The sequence below is a fragment of the Phaethon aethereus genome (assembly GCF_964289735.1).
Source record: "Phaethon aethereus genome assembly, chromosome: 3".
NCBI classification, from domain to species: Eukaryota; Metazoa; Chordata; class Aves; order Phaethontiformes; family Phaethontidae; genus Phaethon; species Phaethon aethereus.
In genome coordinates, this window is record NC_138576.1 from 121,009,016 (window position 1) to 121,023,150 (window position 14,135).

Here is a 14,135-nt window from a genome sequence, read left to right on the forward strand (position 1 = left end):
TTACTTGGATCTCTTCAGTCTAAAAACAAGTCTGGACCTAAAGCTTCTTTTCAATTCTGCTTAATGATACCTGTATCTGAGCTAAGGAGCCTGAAGGTCTTTTGCCTTGGTATTGCTTATCACAAAGAAAACGCAGCCTTGCAGGGGCAGCAGGCTGGCAGACACTGCATTGTCACGTCCATGTAAGCCAGTCAGAGGAAATCTGCTTCTGGCAGGCATTTCCTGTACCTCCCACAAGCTGACAGGATTGCTGAAGCCTGATCTGTCATTCTGAGGAAGGAAGACTCATGGCAAAAAGATACCCTGTTTGCTCAGCCTGCTTTCTTGATAATTGCTGTGTGGTTGCTGCTTATTTTTGCTTTCAGAGCTCACTAACCCAAAAATACCCTATGGCACAGGAAAATAGAAGAAAAACCTACACAAGCAAACAACAGAAACTTGCCCAGCTTAGCAAAGGAGGGATGCGACTGCCAATTTTTAATAAAACTAAAAAGTTTCACTAGTCTTTGACCTTGTCATTTTTCCCTGTGCCCAGTCAAGGGTGCAGCTTCCCACCTATGAACGGTATTTTCTCTGGTAGTTGATGCTAGTTGGTGTATCTGTAGAGGAGCTCTGGTGTTTGTACCAGACTATATTAATAGGGTCTCTAACCTCAGAGGTAGTTCTTTTGAGGATTGATCACAAGCGTTTATAGGTGTCTCCGCTTCTTGGCGGAAACAGGAACATTGGAAGTGTATGTCTGATGCCACACTACCTGCATTTCCTGCTATAAATGCTTTCATTTGCCTGAGACTGGTACTGGGAGTGACTCCACATTGTTCTTCCTTTTAGTCAGGTTCTCACGCATTTCTTGACATTAATAATTAGCTCTACATTCCAGGGTGAATGTGCTGTAGTAGCATTTTCAGATAAGGCCTGACAAGAAAAGCAATACATTTCACAGACCTCTCTGGTAAGTTCTTTGCAAGGGATGAATTTGGACCAGGGTTATTATGAGGCTCATTTTTCAAAGACATTTGGTTTTCTAACTCATGGCAGTGCTTTTGAAAATCAAAGTAGGTACCTGAATGCCACCAGCAGTCTGACATTAGGAATTGTGCATGAGATGACAATTGTCACAACTCTTGAACTGAGTCAGGAAAGTTGCTAAGGAGAGAGTTACTGGAATTGAGGCAAGGTGGCAAGTAATAGATGTCTGTATATGAGAAAAAATTGTTAGTTTTACATCGCTACAGTTTCTAGAGATACTAAATAGATCTTGTCCAAGGGAATTTAGTATTAAAAAGCAACTACAACTCTTTCATAGATTATGAGACCAGCCTAGTTAGTCAGAAGGCATGGAAGGGAAGAGGCATGTATCCTGAATACTAGCGCAAGAAAAGAGAGAGCAGACCTAGTACAAGGAACTACTAACGGAAAGAAGAAAAATAGAAGAGCAGACCTTCATATACCATGCTTCCTCCATCTGTTTTCACCCTCCAACTATTTTAATCACACTTCTATGCACTCAGCAATTACTATATCAACATCAGTTCCTTTTTTATTTATAACATAAATTAGTCTCTTTTCATAGATGAAAGGACAGCAAAATAAACCATTGAGGATGACTATAATCTTTAGTTACTGTAAGAATTGTATGATATAATCTACTATAAAGATCCTCTTAGGTTTGTGTTTGACTTGCCACATCTTACGCTGAGCAGTTTTCCCTCCCCTGGAATGCTGACTATGTGCTTACTACAGTCAAGTTTTTAAGCATGTTTATTAACCATGCACCCATAAAAACACCCATGTAGACATAGAGCTCCTTCTTCCCAGGTTTAAAAGAAAACAGGACAAAGCAAACCACACACACATACACTGAAAAAATAACATCCATGAGGACTGCAACTGCCCAACAAGCTTTCAGCCACAGGTGTAACTTCTTATAATCCAATAAACACCTCATGTGGAGGTAGGTCTGTCTTAATGTGTCTCTAGTAGTGCTTTCTAAGAGCTGTATACTTCCCCTGTGCTGCAGCTTTCTTCCGAAGGGTAAGGTTAGTATTATTTTGTTGCTAAATGTAGTTTTTTTGGTGCTGTTCTTTGCAGTGTGCTGTCTTTGCTTTTTATTTGAAAGAATAGCTAACAGAAAACGTTAAAGGTCTACTAAAAATGTGGTTTTAGTAATAGAACAGTTTATTGAGGACTTTTTAATTGAAGTTTGTTCATAAAGAGGAAAAAAATAGTTAAAGCCTCAGAGGTATGGTCTAGTATGTACCGTCAAATCTCTCTTTCACTGAAGTTTTTACTTGCATTTGTTCTTACAATATTGCAGATAATTCTTTAGTGCAGTAATACTGCTTCTGTCTTTGTCTTAGAGCTCACTTTATTACAAATATTAAATACCAATTATTTCCTTTTTTTTCCCCATTTTGTTCTCAAATACTTCAGAAGTTATTTTAAGTTTAAACAACTTGCTTCACAGGGCTCTAGATAAGCTCTTGTTATTGTTTGTAATGTGCCTCTATTTGTTCTGAGTTCAGGCTTGGGTAGCACCATAACTAAGAATCATGAAAACTTCCCTTAAATAACCTTTTTGGTGAGGGCCAGAAACATTTTAGTAGGGTGGGGTGTGTTTGGGCTGGTTTTTTTGTTGGGTGTTTTTTCAGTTTGTGGCTTTTAAAACTGTAGGAGACTATAGGAGGAACTTTAAAAAGCAAAATGAGTAGGTAACAGTCCTCCGCTGGTTGTTGGTAGTCGGTGTTTCTGTGGGCGCTTTCAGTTTGCGTTTTGACAAGTGCATGTATTTTCACTTGTGAACTGTGGTCTTCTCTTGGATGTATAGAGATTTTGCTGTGTAGAGTGCCGTAGAGTATCTCTACGCAGTACAGATACTACCGTGCAGTATAAGACTTGAAGATGGGCTTCAAATTTCTGTCTTTGGTTTGAGTTTTCTGCTGGCTAACAAGGGGGTGTGTGGTGTCTCTGTGCTCTAGTCTTCTCACCGGCCACCTTTCTTGGAGGAGTTTTTGGATTTGATAGCTTTGGCAGCCTGAGAAAACTGCATGTGCCATGCAATAAATAGTGCCAAATTCTTTAGCCTAGCTATGGGAATAATTTTTAAGTAAATATATTATGTTGAATTTGTCCTAATGTAAATACAAGTGGAACATATGTGCTCTTATGTGTTAATAACATGCCATGGTATGCAAAGAGGTTCTTTTTGAAAGCTGGGATAAAATAAAATGCAAGGCTGTTTGCACAGCCTGTGGTTTGAAGGATTACTTCCAGATTATACAATTAAGTGATGGCATAGCTATATTATTTAGCCTGTAAGGTGAGCAGTTCTCAGTGTATAAAGTGTCGGATGTTTGCCCTTTAACATCAGGACACAGGATGGAAATCTCAGTCCTGTTTCGTGTGACCAATGTTGGGTCACATGGGTCTTTCTCTCGCTTTCTAACCTTTTCTCCTTTACCCAGGAGCAGGGTTCCTGAGTATCTATCTCATATTTTTCTGTGTTACTTGATGTGACACTAAGGAACACAAAGATGACTTAAAAGGCAAATGGTTGAGGCAGGATTAATGTTCTGACCAGCGCAGTGCTGGTGCCTTTGCAGACAACTTTGCCTGCCCACCGCACGTGGCTCAGCTGCTCAAGGGAGCTCCGTTGCAATGTGGAGCCTTTGCAGTGCTCCCACCTGGCTTCGGCAGTCACTGGATTGGAGCCTGAAAGAGAAGAGCATCTTTTGCCAGCTCTGTGGAAGTAGCTTCAGTAGGAGAACGAGACTTAGTCCTGGCTGATCTGCAAAATGAACGTGGCAGGGAGCCGCCATCTGTATATGTGAGTTGTTTTTGTTGTGTGGGATGATGATACAATTGAAGTCTGAATCTGATGCATGAAGAATAATTTGAATGTGGTTACTTCATCACCTTTTGAAGGTATTTAGGAACAGCTTTATCTCTTAAAATGGCAGGTTGGTGAACTGCAAGCCAGGCAAACAAAAAACACCCTTGAAGAATCTCTGACTGAAAACAAGGTTGTTCTTTTTTGTAACTCATGCGACTACTTGAAATACAGCTTTTCATTTGGCTTCAAAATAAGTTTGTTTGGGTTTTTTTCTGAATTAGAACGTAGGACTTCCCGCTTTGCATTTAGAACCAAAACTATGGCTTTCCACACTTTGTTTCTGGTTCTTGTAGGTTGCTTAATTTTTTTTTCCTTTCAGTTTGGTTGAAGGGAGAGTAAAACTGTGTATGAAAGCTGAGGAAAATGCCGCTTTTCATACTTCATTGGACTTCCATTGTAAGTGTAACAGGGTATAAAAAAACTTTTCACCTTCCCTTTATAGACTCTGCCTTTTTTTAAGGCGGCGACATGTTTCCCTCTCTTTCTCCATCCCATTAAAGGATGTCTGAGAATGAGGGAGGGAAGGAATTGAAGGCAAATGTTGGTGAATGCTGGATTTTTGCTTCCAACAGTTGAAAGGGAGGGAAATTATGTTAGTAACTTTTTAACATTTGCCTTCAGCATGTCTTTCACCAAAATCTTGAACATTAATAAACCAGAGTGATCAAGGGAGAGGAGGAGGAGGAGCTGGGGATCAACTAGCTTAATTAAAAAAGAACCCAAAAGTAAAAAATTCAAAACTGGACACCCCAATCTTTCCCATCTTCAAACCCAGATATTAAAAAGACCTTCAGAACTTTCTTCTTAGAGTATTGCCATTAGCCCCTTTATCAAATATACTAGAACAACCTATTGCAAAGTATCAATTATATAAATCAGTGTATAATCAGTCTTTTCATGTACCTGCTCCTGCATCATAAGGAAAAGTCTGCAAATCTGTTCTTAAGCACCCCAGTATATAAAACCAAGAAACTCTTTTGTCCTTCATTGCTTCTGCTATGTGTGTATGTAGGTGTCCTGCTTTTGAAGGCCTGAGTTGCTCTGTGTCTCCCTAGTATGTGATGGTGACAGTGCAGTAACAAAATCAACACCCATGTGTGAGATTTTTGAATAATAGGAAGAGTTGTTTGTATCAGGTTTTTAACCCTCATGCAGTTTTCTGATTAATAAAATGAAAAATTTCATCATTCTGGTACATAAGTGGTAAAATAAGGTTGGTTGGCGTTTTTTTTTTAACTTAATGTTTTTACTTAAAGGAAGGCTTTTTTTTTTTCCCCAAGTTACATCTTCAAGTTCCCCTTTCTCCTCTTCCCCCCTGCCTCACCTCCTTCTTCTTAAAGCTATTTTGACCTAACCTTCCTAATCTAAAAAGAGAGCTTGTGTCTCTGCTTTTTAGGCCTCCTAGAGTGGAACTCGGATACATAAACATAAAGGCCTAGTGGCATTTTAGATGTGCTACAACATACCAGGTGGTCTTTAGTGACCCCTCTAGAACAGCAAAAACTTCCTATCATCTCCTCATATCTACATGCTTTGTATAGATGCTAGGTTACTTTATGAGTATTGAGTGTCGTTATAATCTCCCTGTGTAAGCATTTGAGGAGCCCCCAGTGCTATTATTTCTAAGTACATGTGTTGATAAGAGTTACATGTTAGAATGACTTTAAAGAGCAGCACAATTTAGTCATGAAATTGTCTACAGACTAGTGATGTTCGAAATAAAGGTGCATTAGAAAAGCTGATCAGTTTGGTCAGCCACTCTAGATGAAACTTGAGGCACGCTGCTGTTATTGGCTACACTGTCAAATAGGTTTTGCAAGATACAGTATATACCCAGATGTCAGGATCTCTTAGCTAAATTTGTACAGTTGTCTTGTTCTTTAGCATTGGGACAGAAAAATAGTGGAAACTATTGAAAATGTTCCCTCAGTTAAACAGATGAGTAGAGTTCTTGTGGGGTATTGTCATACTTCATTTATTAGCTGTAAGATACTGCTGCTGAGGAAAATATTTTGCCTGTCTCAACTTTTCTTTTTTTGTCTGTTAGGATTAAAGGCTTGAGGTGGCTGGTTGGTTTGTTTGAAGTTTTCCCTCTGTTCCCAACTTGCTCAACCTATACCTTCAATTCAGCCTCCAAGTTGAATCCTCCAATAGGTAGCTGGTAGCATCTTGTGGTCTTTTGTATTTGGTGTTCCAAGATCACTGAGATATTTAAAAGCAATATTTAGTGCTAATACATTATCTCATGGCTAATGGTGTCCCGTGGCATCTGGAGAAGTCTTTGTGTGGAGCTTCCAGTGTCTGGCATCTCAGCAACAAAAAAGCCTATGTAGTTGACACCCCTGTATTGGCAAGCAACAGCTCCTTTGCCTGTTAGGAATTTTAAGGAGCGTGTATTAAAACCAGCACGTGTTGTTCTAACAATACTTTAAAATGTGAATCAAAAGAAACTAATGTTGTACCAGATTTGCATGCTCTAACAGGCTGCTTTTTATTCCCCTCCCTGCTTTGTAAACCCATGGTTGCTGGACATGGGTGGTGGTGTTGGACAGGACGATTCTGAGGAGTTAGAGGTGGCTGCAGGCAACTGTCCTGGTACATAGAATTGTCCTCTCAGGTTTCATCTCGGTAGGACCCTCAGGACCCCTGAGGTTGCTGCTCATCATCTCTCTCCTTCTCCCCCTTCTACCTACAGTAGTAGCTCAGGATGTTTTTTTGGTTTACCAGAATAGCAGAAATGTGTCTGAGGCCTAAAAAAAAAAAAAAAAGCCACACCACTAGCCCTCAATTCTTAGCATTGTTGTGCTGATCGGAAACTGCTGCTGACTTGCAGTGTTTAAATGCAGCAGGTGATTTCTTCCATGGTTTTGGGGACAGACTTTTCTGAACAAGCAATAATGCTGAAAAACAACTGCAAAGTGCCAGGATGCTCTTGGGAATCTGTTATGCCTCTACCCAAATTCATTTGGAGAGAAAATAACCCCCCCACCACCTGAATCCTCCCATCTGTATGCTTTTATTACCTTTCTGTCAGCTCTCGCAGGCTGAAGCAGCTGATCCCAGTCCTGAGCCCAACTGTTCTGTCTTCAGTTGGGAAAACTCTCTCACTTGGGACCTTCCAGAGATGAACAGGATAGAGACATGAAATGTTAGTGCCCGCCTATCAGGAGAAACACACTCTTGACAAAATTAGCTTTGAAACTTGAGTGGTCCAATGAAGAAAGGTCTGCGGTGATTAAAAATCTCGTGCTTTCTTTTTCATTTAGTCTGACTCTTAATGGCAATGGCCCAAAGCCACATCCTGCACCATGATGAAATAAAGCCACGCTGTCAGCTTCTCCCTTCAAAAATGGAGCACTGCAAAACTGAGTAGTTGCAAGGAAGATTCTAATACCACGGGTGGTCTTTGAAATGCAGAAATAAAATACTGACCTCAGGGCACCTCAGTTTGAGCTTCAGTGCCGGGCATTTTGACGTCCAGCTGTGTGCAGCACCATGGGACATTTTGTGCAGCAGGGAAACTTTTTTTCATCCCAGAAGCCTGGTTGGTTTGAGCCTGTGCTGTATAGCTGGGGTGTGTGGGCGGAGGACACCCTGTTTTCTCTGTGCTGCGCAAGCCTCACATGCTCTCTCAAAAGGCCTCTCTGTTTTAGGAAAGCCAAGCGGGCAGGAAGGTGAGCAGCAGGGAAGCCGGATGGCTTACAGGATGCCTGGGCAATGGGCGCCTCTGGCACCTTTCTGCACCTAACCCCTTCCGAGTAGGAGGGTAGACGTGGTGTGTGAACGCGGTGGGAAGGTCAGGAGGATTTGCTAAAGTGGAACTTTCCACTTCCTCAGAAACTTACGGGTAAGAGAGCTGGTCACTGGAGTGGAAAAATGGTTTCACTAGCTACCTAGGTGTGAGGCTAGCTGGTGTGTGTCCCAGGGTGGTGGGTGGGTGTTACATCTGTGGCCTTAGCTACTGAGGATGCTCTCTGGGGAAGGATACCTACGCCACCAGTACAGTCTTCCTGTTGCTGGCATTTCAGTGGTTTTTTGCTCGCAGGTAAGATGGGAAAGAGATGAGCCCAAACCTCCACCAAAACTGGTGGAGGAAGTGCCACTGTTTGGAGTGATGAATGCTGCTGAGAGTGTCTGTAACGGGAAGAGAGCACATCCAGCCTGCAGCAGAGCTGAGAGGTTGAGTACGTGCTACAGGGATAACAGCAGGGGAAAGAGAAGACCGGAATTGATGTAATAAAATCTCCAGGGGGAATTAAAACCCTTAATTTTTTAGGGGAGCTCAGAGTGGGGAGGGGAAGCAAACTTGTTTTCATGAGCACTTGTACTTAAAAAACTTGTTTTTTTCTTTCAGTAATAGATTTTTCATGAGAAACTTACACCACTGCTACTCCAGGCTTAAAGATCCAGGCCTTGCTTAATTGTAAAGCTGAGTGTTTAATTCCTTGAGTGTTTAATTCCTTTTGTGTTTAAGGAGGCACAGCCACCTGATCTGGACAGAGGTAGAGATATGACAGATATTGGCGATTCCTACGTTCATACGAGAATGGGGAAAAGCTACAGCTAGGTGCACAGGGAAACAACTCTGTATCAGGATTTATACCAGAATAATTATTCTATTTACTAATTGTATCCTGAGACAAATATATAAGAACTGACAGCTGAGGGGCAGGAAAGGAGCAGAAAGAGATGATATATGTCTGCGAGTTACAGAGACTGGAGGTAACAGGAGGAGGCTGGGGTACTAGATCCATTATTGTGCACTTTTCCTGCCTTATTCATAAATTGGGCACTCCTGAGGTGATGAAAATGTACTGCTAGTATAATTTTCTTCATAATTAATTTATATGCACCTTTTTTTCCACTTCCAGCTCTCTTAATGTCAGAGTATAAGGTACTGTGAGCAGGGAGCGAGGCAGAACCTTCAGTGGAAAAACTGTTGTACTTCGGTGTGGTGGTTTTTTTTTTGTTTTAATTTGAGCTAACTAGATATAATCTTAGAGCAGAATAGCTAATAATAAAAGAAGAAGTGTTTGCAATTCATTGAGCTTTGTGCTACACCCACTATACTTAGCAGTGCTCTTAACTTTGAGTTACATTTCAGCCATGTTTGGCAGCAGAGTGATTAACACAAGGTTCAGTGAATTTTGGGTACTGCAGTCATTTTGGCTAACGTAGTAGTCGTCCCGCACGAACAGCGTCAACTCTTGGCAGTAAAGAGAGAGGCTAGCAACTTCGTAAAACGGGGTGCAATGGGGGACTAACACTTACACATCTTTTGTAATTTATTCCCTATAGGTAAGAAACATTATCCAGTCATTGCATCATGTCACACGATGTTATTGATAAGAAAGCTGTCTCAATTAGATATGTTACTTATGATTTAGAAAAGGTACCAGTGCTTATGAACTGAAACCCTGTTCTAATTGGGAAAATTAGAGGCAGAGGGAAGCGGATCAGTTTTGATGAAACATTTTGAATGCTCCAAGCTAGAAAAGGGACCAAGTAACATACTGTTCTTGGAAGTGTTTTAGAACTACCAGTTTCACCTGGCTGTTCTTTCTTCCTTGGCCTGTAGATATGCAGACGTACAACAAAGAGCCTGTGAGGTCAGACACTTGCAGTAAAGGGGAGTAAAAAATACTAGATGTTTTCACCAGATATTCTGCAATGGTTAACTTATTGTGGGAAAATAAAAACGTGTTAAGTTGGAAGCAAGTTTAAGCTAATGGTTTAACTGCCAGCACTATTGACCAAAAAACACTGCTGGGTCTTAGCCCAGAGGACCATGGTCTGTATTTCAGAGGAAAAACTGCTCTACTGCTCCATCTAGTGTTACTGGGCCCCGTTAAAGGTAAGGGCTGGACCTAATTTCCGTAAACTCTGTATCTAATAGGGGCCTGATCTAGTGCCATTGAACTTCGTGCTCATGCCAGGACACTTCAGCCCTTGCGCTGCCACAAGCTCCTCTGCCAAAGTCCACAGTAGCTGATTTGAAATCACTTCATATTAATGAAGTTTCATAAACATGGTAGAAGTCTTCCCACAGAAAATTGGTCCCAAATAGGTGACTGAATTTTGTAGGAATAACTTAAGCAACAGGGACCTTCCCAGTGTTTTCCCACTTACTTTACTCTTTAGTGCAAAGTAGGTAGGGAATGGTGATATTCAAACAGAATTGTAATAAATGGATTTTGTGGTCACTTGAGTAATGTGACAGGCATCTCCTCTTTTACTATCAGCAATTTTTAAAGTCAGTGCCAAAAACTGGTGCTGGTAAAGCAAGGTCTGTGTGACGGGAGATGATCATGCAGGAAAAAAACGAAGTTTCTGAATGTGTTTTAGCCTGACTACAAAAATATATGAATTTGTGTCATCTTGCATGGTTATCTACGTTATTTTGTTTAAAGTATCAAATTTTGCTGTACTCGTCATCCTGCAAATGACTAAAATGCATAGCTGATGGCAGAGAGGCTGTTAGTTACGTGGCAGCTGCAGTCCTACCTGGTGCCTGGATCTGTGAGTCCTAATCCAGAAATGCAGCTGGGCAGTGGAAATGCAGTGCTGCCAAGCACTAACACCTCTGTGGGTGCAGCTTCACAGAAGATCTTTGCGAGGGCTCTGTCCCTTGAGATGTTCAGCTGATCCTGAGGTGGCTGCCTTGTCCTCTTCTTTTCTTCCCAATCTCTGGATTTGTCCTTTCCCCAGCCTTCCTTTGTGGGCTCTCATGTTGTGCTGCTGATATGATACACTTCAAGTCAAACAAGCTTTTTGTTTTTTTTTAAAAGTCTTCTCTTCCAAAATAAAAGGTGCAAATAGAAGTTACAATCAACACCTTTTTGACAATACAGCAAAACATTAAATTTACAAATATAAAATTATAACTGAATATTTAGTCTTACTTAGAATTGTACAGAAAACTAATGACATAAAGTGCAAATAAAGAAAATATAAGACATTTTGAGAAACTTTCATCATGTGTTTGCAAACACAACTGATTTTGAATGGGAAAATATTTACAATTTGGCAGTCTGTGAGTTGTTGATAGAAAGTTCTTGAGTTGCAAGAACCAGCACTGGTTTCTCATCTCTCAAGTTCTGCTTCCAGGATTTCTCCCCATGTGTCGACGTCCATTGGATACATGCTTTTCTCTGGCAAGCTGTTTTGTGAAGGAATGTTGCTGTATTTCCCGCTCAGCCATTCTTGCTTCACTTTGCTTTTCCAGTAGTTTCTCAGTAATGTGATCTGATGGAAAAACAGACAGCTCAAATCTTGGAAATGAACTGATTTAAGTTGTATTCAATACAAGTAAGTTTTGCATTGGAAGAGTAATGCTAGAAAAAAGATTTGGAACATGTCTTTGGATATCTAGATGCTAAGCTCAGGAAGGCTGCATTGCTGCCAAGAAGTAGACCTTGGTCTACTTCCAGCTTTTCTAAGTTGGGTGGACAATCGCTTCTTGCCCCAATTCTTTGAGGGTCAAGGTGAAAACCCTAAACCAGGAATTCATCTTCCTCCTTAAGAGGTGCCTTTTCTCTTCCTATTTAGGTTATTTGTGACCTTTTAACTCTTCTGTGGGCTCTTAATGCAGGCTGGCTGGATTCTTCTCTTTAGCCAACCTTTTATTGCAAGAAAATGCTGACTTGGTGTGTTTGTTGCTTCTACTTCAAATCCCCTCCAGGTAAAATAGATAATCAGTGCAGGGAGTTCTGGAAATTCCTATGCAAGAGTAGTGAAATCTGTATGTTTGAAGGGCAACCACTACCTGCTCGTGGCTTTGCCTCAATACTGAAACAACTCTAATGAAATGTGAGAGTCCAGAACTGTTGGGTTGGGGTTTTTTTTTTTTGCTGCTGCTTCTCTCTCTTCACCCCTCCACTGCCCCCCCTGCTCTCAAACACACCAGCTGAAATACGGTGGGCATCAGCCTCTGACTGGTCCAGAGTAGTAACTGTGAAACCACTCCTTTCCTGATCTACCTCAGCTTGCAGGCTGGACTGGACAGTGATAGATCTTCCAGCATGCTCAGCTTCTAACTCCTCAGAGCAGCTCTAACTGCGAGTGTGTGTAGGGAGAGTTTCAAAACAGCTTCTCAGAGCTCCTGCTTGTTTCCTTTTCTCTAATTTTTTTTTTTTTTTTTCTCCTGGATGCATGTTGCTCAAGTCATATTGAGGCAGAGCTACCCAGGATGAATTTCTGGGACGTCATGCCTTGCCAGCAGAACTGTTCCCAGGAAATACAACCAGAGAGCACATGCTGCCTAGCAGGGGTATATTGTCTTCTCCCCCCTGGCCCTGTCTACTGGGATGTGGGCTTTCTTCTATGTCAGGGTTGTGCAGACTTTGATATGATGAACGTCAGTGCTGAGGTCACGCAGGCGGTGTGAGGACTAAACAGGGCATGGCAGGCTGGCCAGATGTGGTCCTGGGTAGGAACCAGGTCAGCCTTACTTTGCTCTCTCTGTGTATTGAGCCAGATGTCCAGCTGGTGGGGTGCACTACCGAGCTGTGCCATGATTACAATGGTTCTCCTATTAGCCTGGGACAGATGAGATGTGCTGATGTAATTTCTTTACATATTTCTATGACCAATCCCAGAAGCCTCGATGCTGCCAACATTATGTCGCCGACGTTAAATTTACCTTCCAGGAATATCCATTTCCTCGATCGCAGTCGATCTCCCGCTGGCAGACAGCCCTCACGCTCAAGCAGTGATGCCTCCATAAGCGGTCGTTGCTTTCGATGACGCGGTGCCAGCCCTTGCACGTCACGGCCGCGTGACACAAGCTCTCTACGTCCAAGTCGCTGAAAATCCGAGAGCTGACCTCCGGCGGGAGGAGAGCCACGAAGTCAGCCGGGTCTTCTCCTCCTCCCCGCTCCCTCTCCCGGCCGGCGGGGAGGAGCGCGGGTCCGCCGCGGGCAGAGCGCTGCCCCTCCATCCCCGCGGCCGCGGGGCGGGGCGGGCGCCCCCGGTCACCGCGGCCGCCGCGTCCCCGGGCGGCCGCGCCCAGCAGCAGCCGGGCCCGGCTCTCCGCCTGCCGGCATACCGCTGCCGCTGAGCGCGGCGGGGCGTCGCTGGATTTTAAGGCGAAACCTCTCGTTTTTTCGGGCCCGCAGAGGCCGTGCGGCCCCACCGCTCGGGGGGGCGGTGCCGTGTGACGTAAACGTCCGTACGTCATCAGGCGGCGTCCGCGCGCGAGCGGCGGGGGCGGTCGCTTCTCCCGAGGTAAGGCCGGCCTCGGCGCTGCTGCAGGCCGCTCCCCGCCACCCGAGTGCGGCAGGGACACGCACGCACACGCACCCACCCCCGCCGAGGTCACGGTAGTTTTGTGTCTCGATCCAGTGCGTGTGGCGGGGGCACGCGCTGCCGCAGCCCAGCGGCCGGGCTGGTTGCGTTTCCCTCTCCGTCGCGGGTGGAACCGAAACCTCTCGAGAAGCACCTGGAGGGGCCCGTTTGGGAAGGGGACCGGAGCAGAGCTTGGCCTCTTGAAGGGATCGAGAGCCGAGAAGGACCTGAGGGTACTGGTGGGTGAAAAGCCGGACGTGAGCCGGCAGTGTGCCCTCGCAGCCCAGGCGGCCAACCGTACCCTGGGCTGCATCAAAAGCAGCGTGGCCAGCAGTTCGAGGGAGGGGATTCTGTCCCTTTACTCCAACTCTGGTGAGACCCCGCCTGGAGTCCTGCATCCAGCTCTGGAGCCCTCAGCACAGGACAGACATGGACCTGTTGAAGCGGGTCCAGAGGAGGCCACCAAAATGCTCAGAGGGATGGAGCACCTCTCCTGTGAGGAAAGGCTGAGAGAGTTGGGGTTGCTCAGCCTGGAGAAGAGAAGGCTCCAGGGAGACCTTACTGCAGCCTTCCAGTACTTAAAGCGGCCCTGTAAGAAAGATGGGGACAGACTTTTTAACAGGGTCTGTCGTGATACAACAAGGGGTAATGGTTTTAAACTAAAAAAGGATAGATCTAGATTAGATCTAAGGAAGACATTTTTCACAGTGAGGGTGGTGAAACCCTGGCACAGGTTTGCCCAGCGAGGTGGTAGATGCCCATCCCTGGAAACATTCCAGGTCAGGTTGGACTGGGCTCTGAGCAACCTGATCTAGCTGAAGATGTCCCTGCTCACTACAGGGATGTTGGACTAGGTGACCTTTAAAGGTCCCTTTCAACCCAGACTATTCCATGATTCTTTTCACGAGGCAATGAGCAGTTCAGCTGGTCAGCTTATACCTTCCCTGCAATGCAAAAA

General features: G+C 43.9%; 1 protein-coding gene across 1 annotated transcript; it reads right to left on the minus strand.

Moving 5' to 3' along the window:
• Positions 1–10,949: 10,949 nt before the first annotated feature.
• Positions 10,950–12,830, minus strand: FBXO48 (F-box protein 48; the record flags this gene model as incomplete). Its single annotated transcript, XM_081997923.1, has 2 exons — positions 10,950–11,137; positions 12,534–12,830. 2 exons carry the CDS (start codon positions 12,828–12,830, stop codon positions 10,976–10,978), a joined length of 459 nt encoding a protein of 152 aa, XP_081854049.1. The 3' UTR covers positions 10,950–10,975.
• Positions 12,831–14,135: the final 1,305 nt, after the last annotated feature.